Source organism: Lynx canadensis, chromosome A3, assembly GCF_007474595.2.
Source record: "Lynx canadensis isolate LIC74 chromosome A3, mLynCan4.pri.v2, whole genome shotgun sequence".
NCBI lineage: Eukaryota > Metazoa > Chordata > Mammalia > Carnivora > Felidae > Lynx > Lynx canadensis.
The window spans coordinates 26,947,871-26,973,642 of NC_044305.1; the positions used below are offsets into that span (position 1 = coordinate 26,947,871).

General features: G+C 40.6%; 1 protein-coding gene and 1 pseudogene across 1 annotated transcript; one reads left to right on the forward strand and one right to left on the reverse strand.

Annotated features, from left to right (window-relative positions):
• Positions 1-385: 385 nt before the first annotated feature.
• On the reverse strand, positions 386-1,383 carry LOC115509650 (annotated as a pseudogene).
• A 15,142-nt stretch (positions 1,384-16,525) lies between these two features.
• On the forward strand, positions 16,526-22,638 carry DEFB116 (defensin beta 116). Its single transcript, XM_032592764.1, has 3 exons — positions 16,526-16,551; positions 21,424-21,452; positions 22,316-22,638. The coding sequence occupies exons 1-3, from the start codon at positions 16,526-16,528 to the stop codon at positions 22,552-22,554; spliced, it is 294 nt and encodes a 97-aa protein (XP_032448655.1). The 3' UTR covers positions 22,555-22,638.
• The last annotated feature ends 3,134 nt before the right edge of the window (positions 22,639-25,772 follow it).

Consider the following 25,772-nt stretch of genomic DNA (forward strand, 5'->3'; position numbering starts at 1 on the left):
ACGTTAGTTGCAGGTGCACAACATAGTGATTTGACAAGTTTAAATTTTTTTTTTTCAACGTTTATTTATTTTTGGGACAGAGAGAGACAGAGCATGAACGGGGGAGGGGCAGAGAGAGAGGGAGACACAGAATCGGAAACAGGCTCCAGGCTCTGAGCCATCAGCCCAGAGCCCGACGCGGGGCTCGAACTCACGGACCGCGAGATCGTGACCTGAGCCGAAGTCGGACGCTTAACCGACTGAGCCACCCAGGCGCCCCCTTCCATATCTTTTACATAGGAAGAGTGAATGAATGGCCCCCTAAAACTTCTACGAAGTTACTTTGCGTATTTAATAAAACTAAGCTAAACTATTCCACTTTCACATCTTGTGCAGTAGGAGGTAACTAGTCTTCAATCTCATCTTCCCAAATATCTCCATTAACATCCACAGCCTGTGTTAACTGTTACAACCAGTTAAGACATGGGGAATCAGGATCAGTGAAGTGTTCATAAGGGCCTGCTCTAGAGAAAGAACTCAACCCAACAGAAACATTGCATCCAAGCCATCTTGTTATATCCATCTAATTTCTCCATGGGAGTCTCACAACACGGGCAGGTTTCTTAATTCTTTTCTCGTCACTTCTTACTTTCCATCTCTTCCAGTGCCTTCTTACCACACCTCTGTTCCAAAAGTCTTTTACTGGCCTCGCCTGCTTGCAAGTACTCATTTCATAAAACTTAATTTTTCTGCAGTCACCTTATGTTGAGAGATCCCACATGGTAGCGTCAGCCTGAACAAGGTACAGAAAGCAAAGTTGCAGCCAGGGAAGATGTCCTTTGTGCAGCCAGGCTCCCACATTTCAGGTAGCTGGCAACATGACATCACATCTGCCATCGAGTCCGCGGTGGCTGGAGGGGAGGGCGATCATAACGGGAAAATAACTCTGCTTCTACTAGTTCTTTGACCGGACCCAGAGTGGCCACCAAAGGGCACCTGGGTCCTGGGCAGTTGAGGCATTGAACTTGGCCATCTCTGATCTGGATTTCAAAGTAGTCTTTCGGACAGCCTTTGAAGTACGCATGCCTGCACTTCCAAAAGTACATGCATTCACTCATTCACCACCCACCTTCTCACACAAACAGATATTGCACAGGAACAAGTTACCATTAAAGCATTTTATCTGCTGAGCTTGATCCAAGTCCAAGATTTCCTGGCTCAGACTCAACCGTGATTCCACATCCTGTGTGGGGCTCTCACCCACAACTTCCTCTTGTTTATATCAGGTCTGGCAGGTCCTCCAAAGGGGCTTGAGCTATCCTCTGCACTTTTTTCTGAGAACCCATCTTGAGGTCAAAAGGAGAGACAATATTCAGCTAGGGTCTCTTCCTTAAGAAGTTGCATCTGGGCAGGGTGCCTGGGGGGCTCAGTGGGTGAAGCCTCGGATTTCCGCTCGGGTCATGATCTCATGATTCGTGAGTTTGAGCCCCGCGTCCTCTGTGTGGACAGTTCAGAGCCTAGAGCCTTCCTCGGATTCTGTGTCTCCCTCTCTCTGCCCTCCCCCCGCTCGCCCTCTGTCTCTGTCTCTGTCTCTCCCTCAAAAATAAACAAACATTAAAAAAAAAGAAAAGAAGAAAGAAAGAAATTCCGTCCAGGCAAACAGGACCACGCTGTCATGGTGTTCTTACAGCAGGTTGTCTAAGTGTTTGCAGAAGCAAATAGCGCTCAAAAATGCCTTCAGATTTTGTGAAAAGTCTAAATAGATCCTGGTGTCTCCACCTTGGAGGGATTCTTGGTTTTTGTTTGTTTGTTTGTTTGTTTGTTTTTTGCAAATGCATCTCCGTCATAAATACTCACCAGGGCCAGCAATTCATCCTCCTCAGCTTCTAGGTTTTCTGACTACATTTACATCCAAGAAGCTGAGGACAATATGACACTACAGCCTGTGTTTCATTCCACTTTTGAAAGTGGTTCTTTTGGAAGGAGGAGAACTCTTGAAAAACAGTAGGTGTTCATTTATTGCTAGCAATCGTCATCATTATCCTTATTATCCTCACAACAGTCCTGGGAGGTAGGCGCTCATTCTTATCTCCATGCCTTTGCAGAAAATGAAGAAGTATCTAGAAGTAAATTAGTAGAATTAACAGGAAAGCTTAATAACTTTTCTTGCTACAAGATCAACCACAATTGGCGAGTGAAGGAAGAGTATACAGTAGAAACCAAGGGTAGAATGGTAGTTACCAGGGTTCTGAGGGCAGGTGAGGGGAAATGGAGAGACGGTGGTCCAAAGGTATAAACTCCCAGTCATGAGATGAATAAGTTCCGGACATCTAATGTACAACATGGTGACTAAAGTTAACAATACAGTATCGTATACGTGACGTGAAAGTTACTAGGGGAGTAGATCTTAAATGTTACCCCACAGAAAAAGGGTAACTATGTGACAGGATGGAGGCATTAGCTAATGCTACAGTGGTAATCATTCCGCAATATATAAGAGTATCAAATCATTGTCTTCTACACCTCAGACTTACACAATGTTGTACATCAATTGTATCTCAATAAAGCTGGGGAAAAAGTCATTAGGACTACTCAAGGTATTTTCTCCCTTTCTGAGAAAAGTTATTTAAATCAATGCGCCCACACATAAAATTCTGCCAAAAAAAGAGAATAAAGGTAAAAGAAAAGACACATTTACAATGGAATAGAAAAACATCAAGTAACTAGGAACAAAGCCAAAGAAAGTCAAGATTTCTATGTGGGAAACAAATAGAGATCAATTCAAGAAGAGTAAAACCTCACCTCCTATATGATGTCAGTATTCTCCAAACTGATCTGTAGATTCAGTGTGACCACAATAAAAATCCCATGTGTTTTCTCTTTATGTGCATTGACAAGCTGATTCAAAGATTTGCAGACACAAATGGGCAAAGAATAATCAAGATAATCTTGAAGAACAAAGTCGTAGGATTTAAATTCTGATATTCTAAGATTTATCATAAAGCTACAGTAATTAGGAAAGTGTGACATTGAGGCAAAGATAAATGAACTAAGTAAACAAAATAGAGTCCAGAAATAGACCTAGTCATCCATGACTAGTGGAGTTCTGAGAAAAATGTCACAGCAGAGTAAGGAAGAAAGGATAATGTTTTCAATAAATGGCGCGTTATCAATTGGATATCCATATTGAAAAAAATCTCACACCATCCACCTAAATCAATTCCATATGGATTATAGATCTCAATAAGAATGTAAAACCTTCTTACTAACTTTCTAGAAGGAACATAAGAGAATATGTTTATGATCTTAGCATAAGTAAAGATTTTTTTTTAAACATAAGTAAAGATTTTTAAACAGGACATAGAATATACTAACCATAAAGGAAAAGAGACAGATTTGACCTCATTAAAATTAGGAACACTTGTTGAACAAAAAGATGTCAATAAGATAGAGAAAAGAAAAGTCATGGAAGCTATTTTTAAAACATATAACCAACAAAGATATTGTATCCAAGCTCCATAAACATTTCTTACAAATCATTAAGAAAAATTCAGACCATACTGCAAGAGAAAAGAAGGTCAAAGTCTTGAACAGACATTTCACAAAGTAGAATAGCCAAATGACCAATGATCATAAGAAAAGGCTCTCAATCATACTGGTTATTGAAAAAGTGCAAATTAAAACCACAATGAGCTACCATTACACATGAACACCAGAATGGCTAAAATTAATAAAGACTGACAATATCAAATATTGGTGGGATGTTTTAAAATGGTACAACCACTTTGGGAACTATTTGACCGTAGGTAGAAAAGGTCATCACATGTTTATCTATGACCTATCAATTTCTCCAACAGAAATGCCTATATATGTGCATAAAAAGATGTGAGCAAGAACAGTAGTATTCAGGGGCGCCTGGGCAGCTCAGTCGGTTGGGCGTCCGGCTTCAGCTCAGGTCATGATCTTGCCGTCCGTGAGTTCGAGGCCCACGTCGGGCTCTGTGCTGACAGCTCAGAGCCTGGAGCCTGTTTCAGATTCTGTGTCTCCCTCTCTCTCTGACCCTCCCCTTGCTCATGCTCTGTCTCAAAAATAAATAAACATTAAAAAAAAATTTTTTTAAATCATAGTGTTCATAGTAGTATGATTCATAAATGACTCCAAACTGGAAAATATCCAAGGCCTATCACCATGTGACTCTCACAAACATAATGATGAACCAGACACAAAAGCCTAGTTATGTAGGATTCCATTTATATAAAGTTCAAAAACAGGCAAATCCAATTAGTGAATCTATGACAGAATTAAATTCAGGAGTGTGATTAACTTTGGTGAGAGCTGTGTGGACAGTGACAGGGTAGGAACAAAATCAGGGCTTCTGAGTTGGAAATAATATCATATTTCTTGACCTAAGTGGGGTTTACACAGTGTATTCACCTTGGGGTAATTCCTGTGTTGTACACTTTTTATTTGTGTATTTCACTGAATGTAGTATATACACTTTGGTAAGATAGTTCATTGAAAAAGTTGTGAGCAAATCTGAATGAACGGTAGGTATATAAAACAGTAATATTAAAACCAAGTTTTTTTAAAAAAAATTTTTTTTCAATGTTTATTTGTTTTTCAGAGAGACAGAGACAGAGTGTGAGCAGGAGAGGGGCAGAGAGGGAGGGAGACACAGAATCTGAAACAGGCTCCAGGCTCTAAGCTGTCAGCACAGAGCCCAACGCGGGGCTCAAACCCATGAACTGTGAGATCATGACCTGAGCCGAAGTCAGACACTTAGCCAACTGAGCCCCCAGGCCCCACTTATACCACATGGTTTTAAGCTGTAAAAACATGACCAAAACAAGGTATAATTTGGGAGGGGACATATGGGTTAAATTGTTGTAAAGCTCTTACATTCTTTAAGAAATGGTAAACTTCCTAATTTATACTATATTTTGATAACTCAAGCATGTATATTTTAAATTTTAGTGGCACAGCTAAGAAAATAATGATTTCTTGTGGACAATCTAATAGAAGGGTAAATAGAATAATAAAAATACTTAAGCTAAACCATGGTTTACTTTTAGTAAACAGCAGATATCCAATTTGCATTGGTATTTACACTGAGTTTACCATCACATCCTGTTTTTTATAATTCCTAACCAGTCTTGCTTTGATGTTCTATTCTTTATGATTCTTTATATTACCTCTTGGGTTTGCTCCTGACAGCGTATGTGGCACATAAGATTAGTCCCATGTTTCAACATACCCCAGTAAGGGTCTATTAAACTCAGTTTCCCTACAATCATTTCTTCTTTTTTTTTTTTTTTATTTTTTTTAATGTTTATTTATTTTTGAGACAGAGAGAGACAGAGCATGAACGGGGGAGGGTCAGAGAGAGAGGGAGACACAGAATCGGAAGCAGGCTCCAGGCTCTGAGCCATCAGCCCAGAGCCCGACGCGGGGCTCGAACTCACTGACCGCGAGATCGTGACCTGAGCCAAAGTCGGACGCTTAACCGACTGAGCCACCCAGGCGCCCCCCATTTCTTCTTTTGATACTGTTTTGTAGTAGCAGATTCTCCATACAATCTGCACTGTAGTGCTGATTTCTCTTTGAACTGTTAATTAATATTCTATATATCCAACAAGCCCAAAGAAGTATACATACTAAAGCCATAATTAATATTATGATAGGATGATTTTTAAAAATTAAAAGAATATTGGTTTTAGGTAAATAGCCTTTGAAAATATCATTTTAACAATGTATAGTTTAGGTAGATTCTTTTTTTAATTTAAAAAATTTTTTAAAATATCTATTTATTTTGGGGGGGGAGGGGCAGAGAGAGAGGGAGACAGAGGATCCGAGGCAGACTCTGCTGACAGCAGTGAGCCCGATGTGGGGCTTCAAGTCACGAACCGCGAGATTATGCCCTGAGCTGAAGTCAGCTGCTTAACCGACTGAGCCACCGAGGCGCCCTGTCTTTTTAAAATTTTTTTTAAAATAATTTTTATTTTTATTTATTTTTTAGCATTTATTTATTTTTGAGAGAGAGAATGAGAGCAAGCAGGGGAGGGGCAGAGTGAGGGAGACAGGATCTGAAGCAGGCTCTGCGCTGTGAGCACAGTGCCCGATGCAGGGTTCAAACTCACGAACTCTGAGATCATGACCTGATATGAAATCAAGAGTGGGCCGCTTAACCGACTGAGCCGCCCAGGCGCCCCCTTAAAGCAGATTCTTGATTATCTATGCGTAAGAATTCTCCTTTATCGGGGATGCCTGACAGCTCAGAGCCTGGAGTCTGCTTTGGATTCTGTGTCTCCCTGTCTCAATTCCCCTCCCCTGCTCTCTCTCGCAAAAATAAATAAACATTAAAAATTAAAAAAACAAAGAATTCTGCTTTATCAAACTGTTGATTAGTTTTAGTAGCTTGGTTTTCTAAATGCTCTACAGTGTGAGAGTTATTCTTCAGCTCTCCTTTTAGCTTAACCCAACTGATACCTAATGTACCATCAACATGTGGGGCTCAGTTGTCTAAAGCTTTCTGTAGACATTTTTCTTGCATGGGCCAATATATTTCCGGTCAATATCCATCAATTATTCCTACAAGTTAAATCACTGCCCACAGAAATAGTCTCATCTTCCCAAGTGATCCTTCCAAAATGACACAATATTTTATACTACTGATCATTAAAATTTGATTATGAGGTGCTCAATGGAGGGTACCTATAAAGATATTAGTGGAAGAAAATGGGCTGTTTGTTCTAAATCCTGGGGACAAATATGCCCAATCTGCCATTTCTAACATTTTCAGTATCAACAGTAACATTTGGATTATAGCGCCTGTCTTCTGTGTCCCCACGTCCTTGAACGACAGGGATCCATCGAACACACTTCTTCCACATCAGTGTAGGAGAAAACTTCCCTCCTTTAGTCTAATTAGTTACATTGGTTCAGCTTTCAGTAGTTTCAGTCTGCAAATCCCAACTTTCCGCTCTCGTATCTATGGTATGACCAACCTTTTTACATTATCCTGTAATCTTTCCATAGACGGCTCCATGCCCAATACCAGTTGTTCCCATAAGCAGGTACAATCCCGTAGTTCAGCACCAACAAGTGTATCCTGTGATTGTTGAATAGCTAGTTGTTTGGGTTTACAGCTGAGGGCCTGGGGCGGTTCTTTAGCCATATTTTGTGGCCACAGAACTTCATTTCAAGCTGTCCAATTCCAAATTCTGCCTCAATTTCATTCTAGTTTTGTTCCGACTGCTACTCCTGTGGTCGACTATGATTCCATCCTGTTTACCTTTGAATGATATGTTTCCACAATTGCCCCAACGTATTAAGTTGTTGATGAGTATTTCTACAGGATAAGAGTTTGTAATTCCAGTCCTGGTTCTGATTCTTTCTAAAATAGTACTTAATGGCTCTTTGAGTTCGATCCTGGTCCTTTTGGCCCCTCTGTAAATATTTTCCAGAATGATAAAGGCCACTATGTTCAAGTAAAGTTGATTCATATTAGCAGCAGTAATACTAAGAAATACAGTTCATTTGGTTCTCCTAGAGGCCTTAAATATGGAGACTAAAGATTGCTAGGTTATAAACAGGATAAACTCATTTTTAAGGGACTGTGTATACATCTGGCCACACGATGGCGGAATGAGCCTAGGGAAACAAGCAAATCCTTTCTATCTGAAGTGTTTTCTTTCCATTTTATCAGGTGAGGGGTTATCCTTAACCTCTAAATTCATCGAACTTCCAAACCTTAACTCAAAGGGAGAAATACCATACTTGCAAATGGGAGTTGGCCTTAATTTTCACAGAAACAGGTGAGGCTGTTGATCACCATAAACTAGCGGTTTGATATAATTTTGCCAAAGAATTCTTTAGGGTAAAGTTCATGTATTCTACTTCTCTGGAAAACTGGGGCTGATAAGGAGCGTGATAAGTTATTGGTGTTTGTAAGTTCTTACAGATCCTCTGATTTACCATAGAAGTAGAGTGACTTCATCTTCTGGATTCTAGATGTTTAGGAATTCCAAAGATTGGGATGATAAATTCAGTAAGGTTTTGCTTATTATTTGAGCATCTGCTTTAACCAATGGCAACACTCCTGGCATTCTAGAAACCATATATACTATTACTGAACAGTATTTATTACCTTCTGATGGCAGAACTTCTACAATATTCAGCTATCACCAGGTCCTAGGTAATGTGGGCCTCAGTGGGCTTCCTTGATGTAACTTAGCTGTTGCATGTAATGTTCTGACAAACGGCACATGTTTGTATTACTTACTGATTTGGTCCTTATACAGGGGTGGTATAATTCCAAGGCTTTCAGTGTATTCATTTTGTTTGAATGATATTGCTGGTTAGAAGGCATGAAAAGCTATGTATGCATAGAATTGGGGTATGGGAATAATCTCATGGGGTAATCCCCATATTCCTACGGTGCTTTTCTTAGCTCTCCTTGATTTCCAGTTTTCCAATCTGGGAGAGTTGCACATATCTGAAACTGTGAATAGGAGTCCCTGGACAGAAGTAACAAAACTTCAATTTCCCCAGTCCAAACCTTAGTAGACACTTTTGTGCAAATTCATTTCCTTCAGATAGCTCGTCTCATCTGGTATAAGTTCTACAAGGAATTACATAAATTGTTGGGGCAACTGCAATGACTCTAATAAACTAGCAATCCGTTTCCATGTGATATTTTAGTTCTCGCTGATATTAGAAAGACTTTCTTCATCCAAATAGTATGCAGGCCTCACACACATATTTACTGTCAGTAGAGGTATTCACTTTAAGACCGGTGGCTAATGTAGAGCTCGCATTTACAGCTATGAGTGCGGCTGGTTGGCTGATTTTATGTTTGTGACAACATAGCCTCTAAAATCTCGTGAGGAGTGACTATTGCATAATATGCTTTTATATTTCCCCATGTGTCTCTCATATGGGTTTATTAGTGAACTGTATTAAGTCAGCATTGGGAATAGAAATATTAGCTATGGCACCCTGAGGATGAGTATCTTCTATTCACGGCAAGGCAGTCACGTTCACTTCTCATTTTGGATCTGGCCACTGAACAGCTAGGTCAAAAAGTTACACCTGACTCGAATAGCATTAGCAGTAGACAAACTCTGTACCCATTAAACACGAACTCCCCTCCCCACTCTCCCCTTCTCCCCACCCCCCCACCCTCTGAAAGTAAAAGTAATCACTTTACTTTTTGTCTCTATGAGTTTGACTACTCTAGTATGTAAGTGGGAACATACAATATTTCCCTCTTGTCCTCTTGTGACTGGCTTAATTCACTAACCATAATATCTTCAAGATTCATTCATGTTGTAGCATGTGTCAGAATTTCTATCCTTCTTTAAGACTGAATAATATGCCATTGTATGTATACATAACATTTTGTTTATCCCACCTTTTGGCTGTTGTGAATAATACTGCTATGAACATGAGTGTACAAACATCTGTTTGGATCCATGCTTTCTTTTTTTTTTTTTTTTTGAAGTATATTGGAATTGCTGGATCATATGGTAATGCTATGCTTAACTTTCTGAGGAGTCACCATATTGTTTTCCATAGGACTGCACCATTTTACATTCCCGTCAGCAGCATATAAAGTTCCAATCTTATCATTGCCAACATTTGTTATTTTCATTTTTTAAAAATGAAATCCTGAGGGGGTGGGGGAGAGGGGAAAATGGGTGATGGGCATCGAGGAGGGCACTTGTTGGGATGAGCACTGGGTGTTGTATATAAGCAATGAATCACGAAATCTACCCCCAAAACCAAGAGCACACTGTATATGCTGTATGTTAGCCAACTTGATGATAAATTATGTTTAAAAAAATAGACACGGTTGTATGTTTTCCCCTAGGAATACCTAGTGGTGACAAGTAAGGGCTGCAGGATACAATAGGATGTAGTCCATTTTTCTAAATGGAGGGGGGAAAAAATCAAGGCGGCTAGCTTGGTAGAACAACCAAAAATAGAAATCGAGGAATGAAACAAAACTAGAAAACATATTTATAACTCTGTATGGCCAGTTGAAGAGAGGAAATTTTAAACGATGAGAAAAAATTGTTTGAGGGAGAGTTAACTATCCAGTTCGTAGCAGACAGCATTAAGAAGATCTTCATGAACATATCACCAGAGCAACAATTCAGATTGCCCATCTTTGAAGACACTAAGTACAGATCTGAGAACTCGCTCGCTATCAGATTTGAACTACTCAGCTCAGAGACGGGCCGCTGGGAAAAAAAGGCATCATTTCATCGTTTCATCACAATGAGGTCATCACCATCGCCACGTGTCATCACAGAGCTTTCAGAGTGAATGTAGTCGCACACCATCCAACTTCTGTTATGTGGACAGGCGTGTATCTACACAGACAGGACCACCATTTGAGATTAAATGCTTTTGTTTCAAAAGTTGAAAAAAAAAGTAATAAAAATAAAACCACCCTAATGGGTATGAAGTGATAGCTTATTGTGGGTTTGATTTGTATCTCCCTACTGATTTGTGATTTTGAGCCTATTTTCATGTGCTCTTGGTCATTTGTATATCTTCTTTGGAAAAATGTCCATTCAAGTTCTCTGTGCATTTTTATTTTTATTTTTTTATTTAAAAAAATGTTTTAACGATTATTTATTATTGAGAGACAAAGAGAGACAAACAAAGCATGAGCATGGGAGGGGCCAAGAGACGGGGAGACACAGAATCTGAAGCAGGCTCCAGGCTCTGAGCTGTCAGCAGAGAGCCCGACAGAGGGCTCAAACTCACAAACCGAGAGATCATGACCTGAGCCGAAGTCGGATGCTCAACCAACTAAGCCAGCCAGGTGCCCCACTCTTTGCCCATTTTTAAATCAGGGATCTGTTGAGTTGTAGGAGTTCTATAGATAATCCAGATATTACTACTCTATGCCTTATTAATATCCTTACCAGATACATGATTTGCAAATATTTTCTCTCACTTCATGGGTTAGCTTTTCAATTTTTAATAATAATTCGATGCACAAACGTTTTGCATTTTGATCAAGTCCAACATACCCACTTTTCTATTGTTATCTGTGCTTTTGCTGTCATATCCAAAAACAATCATCGCACATTCCAATGTCACGAAGCTTTCTCCCTGTTTTCTTCCAAGAATTTCGTAGTTCTAGTTCCTATACTTAGGTATTTCATCAGTTTTGAATTTTTGCATATGTAAAAGGTAGGGCTAACTTAATTTTTCTGTTTTGCATATCGATATCCAGTTTTCCCCACACCATTTATTGAGAAAACGATTCTTTCCGCCATTGAACAGTCTTGACACCCTTGTCAAAAATTACCCGAGCATACACATGAGGATACCTTTCTGGGCTTTCTATTCTGTTCAATTGGTCTATAAGTCTGTGATGTTAGTAATGCACTGCTTTGTAGCTCTGTAGCAAGTTCTAAAATCAGAAAGTATGAGGCTTCCAACTTTGCTCTTTTTTGAGATTATTTTTGGTGGTTCAGGGTTTCTTAAGATTCCATATGAAATTTAGAATGCATATTTCTTTTTTTTTATTTATTTTTTATTTTTTTTTTTTAAATTTTTTTTTTCAACGTTTATTTATTTTTGGGACAGAGAGAGAGACAGAGCATGAACGGGCGAGGGGCAGAGAGAGAGGGAGACACAGAATCAGAAACAGGCTCCAGGCTCTGAGCCATCAGCCCAGAGCCTGACGCGGGGCTCGAACTCACGGAACGCGAGATCGTGACCTGGCTGAAGTCGGACGCTTAACCGACTGCGCCACCCAGGCGCCCCTCTTTTTTTTTTTTAATTGCTGGAACTTGGATGAAGATTGCATTGTGTCTGTAGATCACTTTGGGTAGTACATAGACATGGGTGTCTTCTGTCTTCTTTATTTTTGTCTTCTTTAGTTCTTTAGACATGGTGTCTTTCCTTGTTTGGACTTATTTAAATAAAATAGCTTATTTAAAGCCTTTGTCTACAAGATTCAATGTATGGGCTTCCCCTAGAACACTTGTTATTGATTGTTTTTTCCCATGTATGAGTCATACTTCCTTGTTTCTTTGCATGTGTGAATGCGTCAGAGTTTTTCAAAGCCCATATGTACATCTCACTCTCCAGCCTTTCCTCCGAAGCTGTTTGATTAATCTATTTTTTCCCTCAACTGTTATTTACCTCCTCAGGCAGCTCTGACTAAAATATATGCCTGTAATTTTTTTTTTTTGACAAATGGCCCCTAGTAGGGTCTTTACCAGTCAGTTCTGAGTCAAGTGAAATAAAGTCAAGTCTTTCAAACCAGTTTTCCAGGGAGCCACCAGACAGATCAAATAATGACAGTTCTTTGTGAATCAGGTCGGTTCTGTTCTTTCCAGAACTAAGAATGCAGGCTATCACTTTCAAGACTCTGAGTTTGGGAGTGGGAGATGATACTGGGGTAAAGGAAAATGCTAGAAAACTCACTGTCTCACTGTGTCTGCCTTTTTTCTTAAATAAGTGCTCTGAGGCATTTAACAAGCCTTCGGTTAATTTTCAGAGTTCTAACAAAGTTGATTCTGACCATTTTGCCTGTGTTCTCATTGCTTTTATGGAGAGGTGAAATTTCAGCATTCTTGACCCCACCCTTTTTACTAGTGTCAGTCTAGACCTTTTACATTTATGGTAATTATTGATATATTGGGGCTTAAGTGTTCCAGTTTTTGCTATTTGTTTTCTGTTTGTTTCCACGCTTTCTCTTTTCTAAACTACCTGTGTGTTATTTCAACGATGTTTAGGATTGATCTAGTTTTGCTTATAGTGTTTTTTCTTTAAAAAAATTTTTTTTAATGTTTATTTATTTTTGACAGAGAGAGAGAGAGAGACAGAGCATAAGCATGAGGGGCAGAGAGAGAGGGAGACACAGAATCCAAAGCAGGCTCCAGGCTGTCAGCACAGAGCCCGATGCGGGGCTCGAACTCACAGACCGTGAGGTATGACCCGAGCCGAAGTTGGACGCTCAACCAACTGAGCCACCCAGGCGCCCCTAGTGTTTTTTCTTTTTTTAGCATATTGCTTCATACAGTTTTCACAGTGATTGAAATATACATATTTCATATGTATATTTCATGTTCATATGTATATGAATTTCATGAATGTATTTCATATTTCATATATATATATACATATATAACTTATCACAAACTGCTGGCATAAACATCTTACCATTTCAAGTGAAATGCAGTAATCTTACTTCCATTTAAGTTTCTTTAGTCTTCTCACCTTAAAAAAATTTAATTGTCTTAATTATTTTCTCTATATGTATTGAGCACTATGTCAAATGACATCATAATTTTTGTTACAACCATCAAATATGATAAGAAACTAATGAGAATTAGAGTGGTCTATTATGTTTACCTCTATGTTTACCCATTTTAGTGTTCTTTTTTTCCTTTCTAAACTTTCAAGCCTTCTTCTCTTATCATTTCCCTTCTGTTTAGCTACTCTTTCAGGGTTGGCTTGCTGTCTACAAGTTCTCTTAGTTTCCCTGTGTCTGAGAATGCCTTTATTTCCTCTCCACTCCTGAAGAATATTTTTGTCCAATACAGAATACATGGTTGACATTGCGTTTCTTTCAGTACATGAGAAATGTTATATCACCTGCTTCTGGCCTCCACAGTTTCAGATGAAAACTCATTTATCATTCAAATCTATGGTCTACCAAAGGAAGTTAATCTTTAGCTGCTTAAAAAAATTTTTTTTTAGTATTCAGTTTTCAGAAGTTTGATTGTAATGTGACTAGGCATTGATTCCGTTAGGTTTATCCTATTGGGGATTTTCTTGGCTTCTTAAATCTGTAGGTTTATGCTTTTTCCCAAATTTGGGAGTATTTCAGCCATTATTTCTTCACATACATTTCTCAGTCTCATTCTCTCTCTCCTCTCATCTGGGACTTAGATGATATGGATTTTAGTTATTGTCCCACAGGTGCTCGAGACTTTGTTCATTTTTTTTTCAATCTATTTCCCTCTGTTGCTCAGATTGGGTAAATTTTAGTGACCTTTCCCTAGGTTCACCAATTATGTCATTTGTCATCTCCACTCTACCATTGAATGCCTCCAGTAAATTCTTAAAACTTCAGTAATTATATTTTTCTTGTCTACTATCCAGGTTTTTTCTTTTCTTTTTTAATGTTTTAAAATTTATTTTTGAGAGAGAGAGAGAGAGAGAGAAAGAGAGAGAGAGAGCGCATGAGCAGGGGACGGGCAGAGAGAGAGGGAGACACAGAATCCAAAGCAGGGTCCAGGCTCTGAGCTGTCAGCACAGAGCTCAACTCGGGGCTCGAACTCACAAACTACGAGATCATGACCTGAGCCGAAGTCGGACGCTTCATGGACTGAGCCACCAGGCGCCCTATCCAGATGTTTTCTTATAGTTTCTATTTTTGTGTGTGTGCCAAATTTCCTTTTTATTTGTTTCAAAATGATTATTAATTGCTTCTTGAAATATTGTATGATGGATGCTTTAAAATTCTTATCAGAAAATCCCAACATCTGATTCATCTTGGTATTGGTGTCTACTCACTGTTTTATTCTGCCATTCGTGTTGTTATCTTCCTGTTTCTTGGCAAGAATGAGTTTTAAAAACTACGTTCTGAAAGTTTTGGATATAATATTCTGAGACTCTGAGTTATTCTCCTCCTCCTCCTCCTCCTCTTCCTCCTCCACCTTCTCCTCTTTCTTCTTCTTAGCAGGAAATCCTCTGCTGAGATCTAGCTTGAAGGCTGGGCACTCGTATATATTCACCCTCCCCTTTGGATCCTGCTGCTACTATCCTGGCAAAGCAGGGTGGGGCAAATGTGAAAGTACTTACACTAGCCCTGACTTACACTACGTTACTCAGTCTCTGTTGATGGTGGATGGAGATAGAAGCTCAGCTGCCCCCTGAGCTTAGCGGACACTACTCCACAAGGGAATCACAGCCACTCCTGCTTCTGCCATTCAGGAGATGAAAGACTCCCCATATGTCCCCACCAACATCACTTGGTGAGGAAGCCTGAGCACTGCTTCTATAGAGAGGGGGTGAACACCATGGGTAGGGGGTGAAAGCCTTGTGAAACCATGGGGAAAAGAAGAGTGAGATTTTCCCATTAGTGTTAGGCTGGAGTAGGCGGAGTATTGCCAAGACGGCTTCTGTTGTTAGGCTACCCTTTCCCCAATCCTTTGGCCAGGCATGGGCTTTTCTTTGAGTGTTCCTTTTTTCACTTATCTGTTGATGAACACTTAGGTTGTTTCATGGATACTGTAAATAATGCTGCAATGAACATGGAAGGAAGTGCAGTTAGCTCTTTGACATAGTGGTTTCATTTCTTTCAGGTGTATATCTAGAGGTGGAATTGCTGAATCATTTGTTTTCCATAATGGCTGTACCGATTTACATTCCCACCAACGGTGCACAAAGGTTCTCTTTTCCCCACATCGTCACTAGCACTTGTTACCTCTTGTCTTTTTGATAATAGTGATTCTAGCAGGTGTGAGGTGATACCTCATGGCTTTGATTTGCATTTCCCTGATGATTAGTGATGTTGAGCACCTGTTCATGTGACGGTTGGCCATTTGAACATCTTCTTTGGAAAAATGTCTACTCAGGTTATTTACCCACTTTTTAATTGGATTATTATTTTTTTTATTGACTTGTATGAGTTCCTTTTATATTTTGGATATTAACCCTTTATCAGATATGTGGCTTGCAACGTTTTCTCCCATGGTAGGTTGCCTTTTCATTTCTGCTCTGTCTTGAATTCAGTAACTGAAATAGTTACTCTTTCTCTGTTTTTTCAAGTATTACAGTTGCTTTAGTGGGAGGGCTAGTATAACTCCATTTACCTTTGGGAGGACTAGTCCTGTTCCATTTGCCTTGTTGTGGCAAGATGTGGCAATACTATTCTAGACTTTTGAAAAGAACCTTTTCACTCATTTCCAGATTTCCATTCAAAAGACTGGATCCCACCCATCCATCTCCCACATGATTCACTGGAGTCAGTGTGGCTTCTTCTAAAAAATTCTTTCATTCTCATTTCTCAGGCGATGAGCACTGAATTCCTCAGACTAAACTTATTGTCTTGAATAGTGAATTACTCTCTGATTTTTAGCAGTTGATTATGTTTTTGCCTTATCTCTCATTTCTGTCTTTCCACTCACTGGAAGAACGAAAAACTCCAAAGGCACATACTTTCAGACAGCTATCATTTCTAATCTAGGCTCTATGTCTCATAAGATGGGTGGCTTAGGCATGTTACATCACCTCTTCAAACTTTCTTGTCCTCATCCGTGATGTAGAAAATATTACCTAACCTCACAGTGTTGTCATAAGTGTTCATATCTAGACCACAGTATTCAGTACAGAAACTGACACATGGTAGATTCATGGTAAATATGAATTGCCATTATTTTTGCCTGATGTCTTTTCCTCCCTTCCCCCAGTTATACTTTCCCCTTCAGTTTTTCTTCCCCATCTTTTCTTTCATCAGTGCCTTCCCCCCAGCCCCCTTCCCTTTCTCCTTCTCTTTTTTTAGTCCATGATGCCGAGGACAGGATTGGACATACAGTAAGTACTTCTGAGAGAGGGAAACACTCTACTGTCAGGAGGATAAAGACAAATGTTTAAGGAAGGATTCCTTATTTCTTATAATTATGTATTACTTTCTCACTGCTTGCTTGCTTGAGTCATTCATTCATTCATTCATTCATTCAAATTTGTCTCACACAAAATGCCAATTGCCTCTAATTTGGCTTTGTTTCTTTCTGGGAAGGAAGGCCCACCTCAACATGGGTGCCGCTGGCACATCTCCCACACTTTCACAGAGTGCCCAGCTGAGACATGTGATGCATGTGATCCTTCTGTCTGGCTGACCTCAGGTATGTCTCATCCCTCTTAGTTCACTGCACACAACCCTGGCCCATTCCCAAAACTAATAAAGGCAGGGCATCACGCTGCTGCAGTGATCTCTGTTCCTTCCTCTGCACCTGAGCCCTCCATTCTCTCAGGACATGTCAGTCATGAAGCCCTATTTAATGACCATTTCCATCCTCCTGATCCTGGTTCCTAAGACTCCAGGTAACTCAGGCCTCTCTCAAAGGTTCTGGGGTCTTGCGTGTGGTATTGTTATCTTGATGACCTCTGAGATGACTCCCACTCACATATCACAGGCACTACCTAAAGCCTTTCTGGTCTCAGACAGGTTGGGAACGTTACTCCCAAGGTCCATCTCATGTCAAGATCTCCCCTGGTTCCGCTCTGCCAAGACAAATTTAAGAGGTCGTTGCTTCTTCTCTCCTGGGCTAGTGGAGTATCGAAGCATGAGGCATTTTAGGTAGTGCTGTCACTGGGAGGATAGATTGATTCATGTGTTTGGTGTGCGAGATTGGATCCAAGTTGGGGAGCTATCAGATGAATCAATGGTAGTTTGGGAGAATGAGTTGTGGTGGGGGTGGTATATGACCTTAGAGAGAGAGTAATATTAGAAAAATGAGTGGGCATGAGGAGGGGGTAAGCAATTCTGTTTATAGGATTGGTCTGGATTGATGTTCTGGTGTAGTCTGGAGAGGGAAGGCTATTTTTGCTGAATGGAGCTGAGGGCGGAGTTGGGTAGGACTGAAAGTTAGGGTGAAGCTGGTGGTGGGGTTGTGTTTTGGATTAATGCTGTGAATTGGGTTGGGTGGCTTGGCTAGTATCCTGTTTGTGTTAAATTTTATAACTGAGCCTTAGGTGGTTAGAGAAGAGACAGAGCTGCAAGTTGGAGTTAGCTGTTTGTTCAAGTAGGTGTGTTATTCAAGCTGGGCATATGTGGGGTGTGTCCAGGCAGGGGTTGGCTTAGCCTGAGTTTGGGGGGTGATTAAGCTTGAGTAAGACAGTTGCATTCATCAGAGCAGAGCCGTGGCTGTTGAAATGGGGAGAGTGAATGCTGCGTGAAAATAATCTGGTAACTATTTTCAAATTCTTAAAAAAGTTTCTTGGGTGTGATTGGGGGAGGGGGGGAGCACCGAAAAGCAATAAATATAACTGTAGGCAGTGAGGAAAAATGAAACTGGGAGGCTGGAATGTCCTTAAGTGGTTCTTCTTAAACTTTGACATGTACAGGGGCGCCTGCGTGGCGCAGTCGGTTAAGCGTCCGACTTCAGCCAGGTCACGATCTTGCGGTGCGTGAGTTCGAGCCCCGCGTCAGGCTCTGGGCTGATGGCTCAGAGCCTGGAGCCTGTTTCCGATTCTGTGTCTCCCTCTCTCTCTGCCCCTCCCCCGTTCATGCTCTGTCTCTCTCTGTCCCAAAAATAAATAAACGTTAAAAAAAAATTAAAAAAAAAAAAAAAAACTTTGACATGTACAGAAAGACACGGCAATAATCTCATCCCAGCCCCACAGAGAGCCAAGGTTGTCTCTTTTCTTGGCACTGAATTCAGAATTACTGTTTTCTCCTCCCTCTCTTATTTCTCTTTCCCCTTCCCACCCTCTCCCTGCTTCACCTTCTCCTACCCCTTATTTCTCACTCTGTTTCATCCTCTTCACCTGAGAGACACTTGTCCTCATGTTCTGTAAAGTTCAGTCCCCATGTTGGAACAGTGGTAAAAACCACAGGGAAGTTTGCAGATAACAACAAAGGAAGACAAGTATTCCATGCTTCACAAGTTGTACATAGTGCTGCCTCCCTAATAACTATTTGATACTTTCACCTGGCAGTTCATGGGCAGGAACTGTTCTGGACAAACTTTTCTGGGGTAACCAAAGTCATTTTTTTCCTTTCATCACCCCAAAACATATACTTAGGAAATTAATGTGTTTGAAAGTCGAGACTCTGTCTTTGCAACTTATGTATTCCTAGTATTGAGGTGAGTGCTTTGCACAGAGTACGTTTATTGAATGAATTAATGAATACATATAAATGACTTATGCCTAATATATAAATAAATAAATATTCTATATTTTATATATTGTATATTTATTAAATATATAAATTTATAAATATATATAAATTTTTATAGATTAAAATTTTATAATTAAATTTAATATATAATTTTATAATTAAATTTAATACATAATTTTATAATTAAATAAATTTTATAATTAAAATTAATCTATAAAATTAAAATTTTATATATTAAAATTTATATATTTTTATATATTTAAATATTTATTTATATATTTTATATAATATATATATAAAAAAAAAAATATATATATATATATATATATATATATATATATAAAGAACCTTACAAGTTGGGTGGGGAAGGATCATGTTTGGGGTGCACAGGTGGCAAAGAAATCATGTATAACATTGCTTTTGGCTGTGTATGGAGCTGTTAGAGTCTAGAGCATATGTTTTGTTTTTTGATTTATGATATTTTAATTTGCCCTTAATACAAGTCCAAAGTCAGTGAATGAGCCGGGCCATGTCTATGGGTGGATGCGAGAAGGTCAGGCAGGGTTGTAGCTCTCACTTCAGGCAGGAGCCCGTATTTTCTGGGAAACTCATGCACAGCACCCCTCCTCTGGCCTCTTCTCAGACCTGTCAAGTCACAATCTCTAGAGACTTGATGTGAGTATACTTAACAACTCCCCAAGTTATTATAAAGTATGACCCATCTTATTAACCTCCTCCTTCAAAAACACAGTTGAGATTTCCTGATCTGGTGCAAACTCTCTCATTCCCATTCCTGACATGGGGAGACTGGGTACAGAGTACAGAGGGTCAGAGGCAAAGCTGATATTTAAAAGCAGATCTTTAACTTCAATTTGGAGATGGAAGGATGATCGAAGGTGACATTAAATGAATGTGGATATTACAATTTGAAATGGCAGGGAACTATATAGGGTTAGCATAGCTGCAGGACTGAGAAACTAGAAATACCTATAACAAAACCTTTGTTTGTTTGTTTAGCCACTGTAAGCAGAATCCTCCTGGGTCTGCCTTGACCTGCTTCCCATGTGGAGAGTGAGGGAAAGGCAGCTTGCCTGATCCTCATTCCTGCTATCTGTGTTCCTATCCATCTTCTGGTGATGGAGGTGACCTTGGGTGCCCTGGCTCCCATCCACTGGATTTGGGAGAAAATAAAAGTCCACCAGTTCAAATATTAGCCAGAAGAGTGTGAGTATCACTCTAGCAGGGCCCTGCAGACCTCCTCCTTTTGTAAGTAGGATGATGCCAAGAGAGGGAGGGGTTCCATAATGGGGGCAAGGATTAAAGTAGGAAATGCAGCAGTACCCTGATGTTGGAACATGGATGAAGGGGTGCCATTTTTTACCTCCTTGTTCTGGTTAACCAGCAGGCTGGCTGATGCCGCAGCAATTGCGTGCCTTCCATGGGCTGGAGAGCCAATTTCTGGGGAAGTCCATATATATATATCAGTGCCCAGATGCTATGGGATGTCTGCCATTAAGACAGAGTACTTTATACTTTCTTTCCCCTCACATTATCTGACTTCACCTAGACTTGGGACATCCTGCTTTCTGTTGACACAAAATTAACAGAATGTTCTTTTTGCCAGACAGAAAACAATGTCAAATTTGCTTGTCCAATTTTTATTAATGTGGGTGGGCACTGGAGACCTCTGTGCGCTTAGCACTGAATACGTGGCCTGGCACAGAGTGAGTGCTGATAAATGGATGTGAAATGAGGGGATGGGTGGGTGGTTGAAAAGGTTCTTGAGGGGCGCCTGGGTGGCGCAGTCGGTTAAGCGTCCGACTTCAGCCAGATCACGATCTCGCGGTCCGTGAGTTCGAGCCCCGCGTCAGGCTCTGGGCTGATGGCTCAGAGCCTGGAGCCTGTTTCCGATTCTGTGTCTCCCTCTCTCTCTGCCCCTCCCCTGTTCATGCTCTGTCTCTCTCTGTCCCAAAAAATAAATAAACGTTGAAAAAAAAATTAAAAAAAAAAAAAAAGAAAAGGTTCTTGAATGTGAAGCTATGGAGTCTGGACTATCTATTGATAGCTGAAGATGTCCTTATGCCTAAAGACATCACGCAGGAAGACGCCACCCTGTCCTAGAAATCCTCTCATATAGGGAGGCAATGTCACACAGAGAGGAAAGAGCATGGGCTTAGTATCAAATAGAGAAGAATTGAATCCCAGGCTGGGTCAAGTGCAACACTGTAGAAATGTGGACAGAACAAGATTTCTCTTTGAGCTTCAATGTCTTCATCTAAAGAATAGCAGTAACAATAAGCTTTTATGAAGGTTCAATGAGATATCATTTGTAAAATGCCTGACACATGGTTGAAGCTGGACGTATGATATGACTGTTAGTACTGTTTTCTTTCTAACGTTTATTTATTTTTGAGACAGAGAGAGACAGAGCATGATCGGGGGAGGGGCAGAGAGAGAGGGAGACACAGAATCCGGAGCAGGCTCCAGATTCCGAGCTGACAGCACAGAGCCCGACGTGGGGCTTGAACTCATGGACCGCGAGATCAGGACCTGAGCCGAAGTCGGCCGCTCAACCGACTGAGCCACCCAGGTGCCCCTGTTTTCTTTCTAATGGCTCCTTTGCCTTTGAAAGTTGCAATAAGTAACTAAATCTATTGATGACTAGCAATTATAGAAAGCTGAGTGAGTGTCAGGAACTTTGTCACTGGGGTATTTCCAGCCGAGGAGCCCATGTACACGTGCACGTATTTGGATGACTGATATATAGCTATCAGTGGTCAGTGAGGGGCTTTAGCCATTTGTGGAAAGCGCGTGGCAGAGGTTTGTACAGTGAGCACATGTGTATATGCTCAATATATGTGTGGATGCCGACGTGTGCACTCGTGCCTGTGCGTGTGCTCCAGCGTGTGCTCCCCAGGTACACGCAGCATCTGTTTCTGTGGGGCCAAGGTACAAAGAGAAACGTGTGTGGTATGTGTTTGCTCAAATGCTTCAAAGGACAAAGGCGCGCAGGGGCTGGAATGTGCGTGCCCTGCACGCCCCTGACGGAGCTCTGTGTGAGAAGCGTACCTCTGTACGGACACTTGAGAACACGTCCAGTGTGTGCCCCTGAAACCCTGGACCCTCAGGAAAAGCCTTTCATATCAGCAACAGTGTCTAATATTTAATTACTTCTTACTATGTGCCAGCTACTTTTCTGAGCACGCTACATATGCTAATCTAACATCACAAACGTTGTTACACCCATTGTGAAAACAATGCAACGGTGGGCTAGCCAACCAAAGTATCTGGCTAAAGGATGACGAGTTATAATGTCGGAACCCGCATTTGAACCAAGGTGGTTTTGACTCCGGATCCTGTTAATACTCTCAGGGCTTGTTCTCTCGAAATCATGCTTCCCCACTCCTGTTATCACTGCTGCAAGAACACTAAACATGGCTATGTTTTCCCCAGGTGACCTGTTCAGATCCTACTATGGCAACAGCCAAGAGCCTTGGATTCCATGCCAGCTGTACCACGGCATGTGCAGAAACACCTGCAGAAAAAATGAAATTCAATACTTAACCTGCCCAAGTGATCAAAAGTGCTGCCTGAAACTGTCTGTGAAGAGAGCCCGTTCTAACAATGTGAAGGATTATGACTCCGACTCCAACCTGTCAGTTACAAACATTTCAAGCTACTCTAAAATTTGAACGTCACCAACCATACCACCTCCCCCCGGAGTAATTCTTCCCTCATTCTGGAACACCCTCTCCATAAAAACGCATTCCTTCTCACGTGTGTGTCTTTCGTCTGTGAGCCGTCATCACTGGACAGGGGAAGGTTAGGCAGGAGCTGGGGAGCAACAGAGTACTGGAAAGGACACTGGCCAAGAAAGCAAATGGGATCCTAGAGTAGCTCGGTAAATGTTGAGGGTGCCAAGAAAGGGAGGAAATCACATTTCAGCTCTGCTTTGGTACCACCAAGAGGGCTGTGATTCATTCTTAGGCAGCAGGGGGAAGGTGACGACTGTATTGAGTCTGAATTATCCAGTGAATATGTAGGGGAGATCACTGAGTCCTCTGAGTAAAACGTTGTAAGATTACGACGAGGGCAAGATGGTTGTCTCTGATATCCAGACAACCATCCTGGCCTGTTTGGTATGATGTGGTGTCCTCAGGAAGGACCAGAACCAGACAGATGGATGAAGAGGACTGAGTATAGGAATCTGTTGGACAAATTCAGGCAACATTTCCTGAGAGGTAGAGGTGTTGGAAAGTGGACCAAGCAGGGTTGTCCCTGAGCATTCTTCTGGTTTCGAGTCTGGAGGACCATTTCTGGGTGTGAGACAGAGGTGGTTGTGGTCATGGTGAGAGAAAGGGAATTGAAACAGAAGCTGGATACTGTACTTGATAACCTTTAAGATTCCTTTCATTCCTGGGGCGCCTGGGTGGCGCAGTCGGTTAAGCGTCCGACTTCAGCCAGGTCACGATCTCGCGGTCCGTGAGTTCGAGCCCCGTGTCAGGCTCGGAGCTGATGGCTCGGAGCTTGGAGCCTGTTTCCGATTCTGTGTCTCCCTCTCTCTCTGCACCTCCCCCGTTCACGCTCTGTCTCTCTCTGTCCCAAAAATAAATAAAAAAAACATTGAAAAAAAAAAAAGATTCCTTTCATTCCTGAGAATGTAGGGATATTAACTTTCCACTCCAAACTTAGTCACAACTAATAGTTGGACATACTATGGAATTATCATTGTGTTATGTAGACTCCTTTTCCATGGCTAATGCTTCATCTCTCCCCCTCTTTGGATCGAAACGTCTAGAAGTTTGAGTCTGGATTATTTTAATAATAATTTAATAATCTTCATAATGTTTCCCATTATCAGACAAATGACAATTTCAGCCCAGATGGACCAAAGGCCATGCACTCACTAAATGACCAATTTATACAGCTGGATTTTAATTTTCATAGAACTTAGAAGTCTGGTGGGAAATCTTAATGACGTTTACGTCTTTGAGATCCACTGACATTCAGACGTGTTTGTCAGACAGGGGATAGGGGCTTGACAGAAGCCAGGTTTCAAGAAGGGAGGCAGAAATTTTCTGGAATAAGTAGGAGGATTGGACACAACTTTTAATATTTAAAAGAATATACTGGTCCCAGGTTCAGCACAGGAGTAATATTTCAGACTTTCTACTTCAGAAGTTTTTGTAAAGGGAAAATGGTTGTGGAATTCTAGGCTTAAAGCAGATTCCCATTTCCTTGGTTTCTCCATGTCTTCAAGAAAGAAACATGAATATGGAGTCAGAAAGGTTTGTTCTCTGTTCCCCATCACTGCTCAGAAGCTGTGTGATCTTGGGCAAGTTCTATATTTACATGTTCAACCCAGACAACATCTCTGAGGCCCAGACCCCCATATTGAATTATGTATGTGCTAGGTTATCGTGGATTTCTCAACTCTCTCAGATTCAAGTGTCTAAACTGAATTTCCACCCTGTTTGCCTGGCTTTTTCTGGTCTTCCCTTTTGAGTAATCGACACCTACCATTCATCCCATTGCTCAACTCAGAAACTTGGGAATCATTCTAGATCCACCAATTCATCTCAAGTCACCATGTCCAAACCATTAACATGTGCTTTTGGTTCCAACTCAAACTGATCTCCATTTAATGATGAAGCCAGCTTTTGCATAACCAAAAGGAGACGGTTCACTATTTCCTTAAAGTGAAAAATCTTAACGAATCAAGAAATCCTTCATGTTTTAGTCCCTTGAATGTACTTTTTTTTTTTTTTTTACTCTTTTACGGATCTTCAAGGCCATCCACCTTTGCTTTTCTCAACAAGTAATTTCCTTTGTTCAAATGTGTATTTGTCTGTATTTTGATCGTTATTAGCATCCTTATCAAATAGTGTCTTTGATGTTTGCTATTTCATAAGGTCCACCATCAGCTTCTCTCATTGTTCCTTCTCCGGTTTCACTTTCTCCACTGCTCATCGACACAAGTCTTACAAGGATTTTTTAAGTATATTAAGCTATAAAAGAAAGCCTGTGATTTTGATGTGTTTCACTTTCTCCACTGCTCATCGACACAAGTCTTACAAGGATTTTTTAAGTATATTAAGCTATAAAAGAAAGCCTGTGATTTTGATGTGTTAAAGAGGGTAGAGAGTGATTCCCAGCCTCTGCCTGATGGGTATTCTTCTCCCTTCCTAAAAAACAAATCTAATAAATGGCAGACATTTATTTTAAACCTTTGAGTCTGGTCATTCTTGCCCAACAAGTTGGTGTCATTTGTAAGATCTGAGGAAGGGTGGAGGTGGAGTGTAGGATGAGGACTGAATTTACACACAGTCTTAACTCTCAGATCCTCCTCTGTATCTCCCCTCTGTGGCCTGGAGATTCCATGGCTCCATGCCTGAGTTCAGAAATGCTTTGTATTTCGGGTAGGGATTATAATCTGAGTTCAACCATGTAGTTTTGCTGGTCTGTTAACCCTTACCACCAATAACTGAGAAAACTCGGGTCTACTGTTTTTTAGGTGAGACTCTATTCAGCGGGGTTCTCAGTCAAATGGTTAAAAAGAAAGTCTCATCTCTAATCTCTGTTTAGCTTATTTCAAATAAGCATAACTTTAAATATAGCATGACTATAGCATAACTTAGTATAATGTGGAATTGGTGACCGGAGATTATCTCCACACTAGTATTGTTTTCCTGCTTCATTCTTATGCTAGGATGTTCCAAAATATCTAAGAGAAAAATCTGGAAATCTCCCATTTTGGCCAGAAAGTAGTCATGATATTTATGGTGAGAAGAAGTTTACAAAAGGAAATAAAAATTCTAAATTCTCTCCTTTACAGATATATCTACAAGAGTTTGAAAACATCATTGATGTTCCCATTGACTTCAAAGGGAAAAAAAACCCTGTAAGCTTT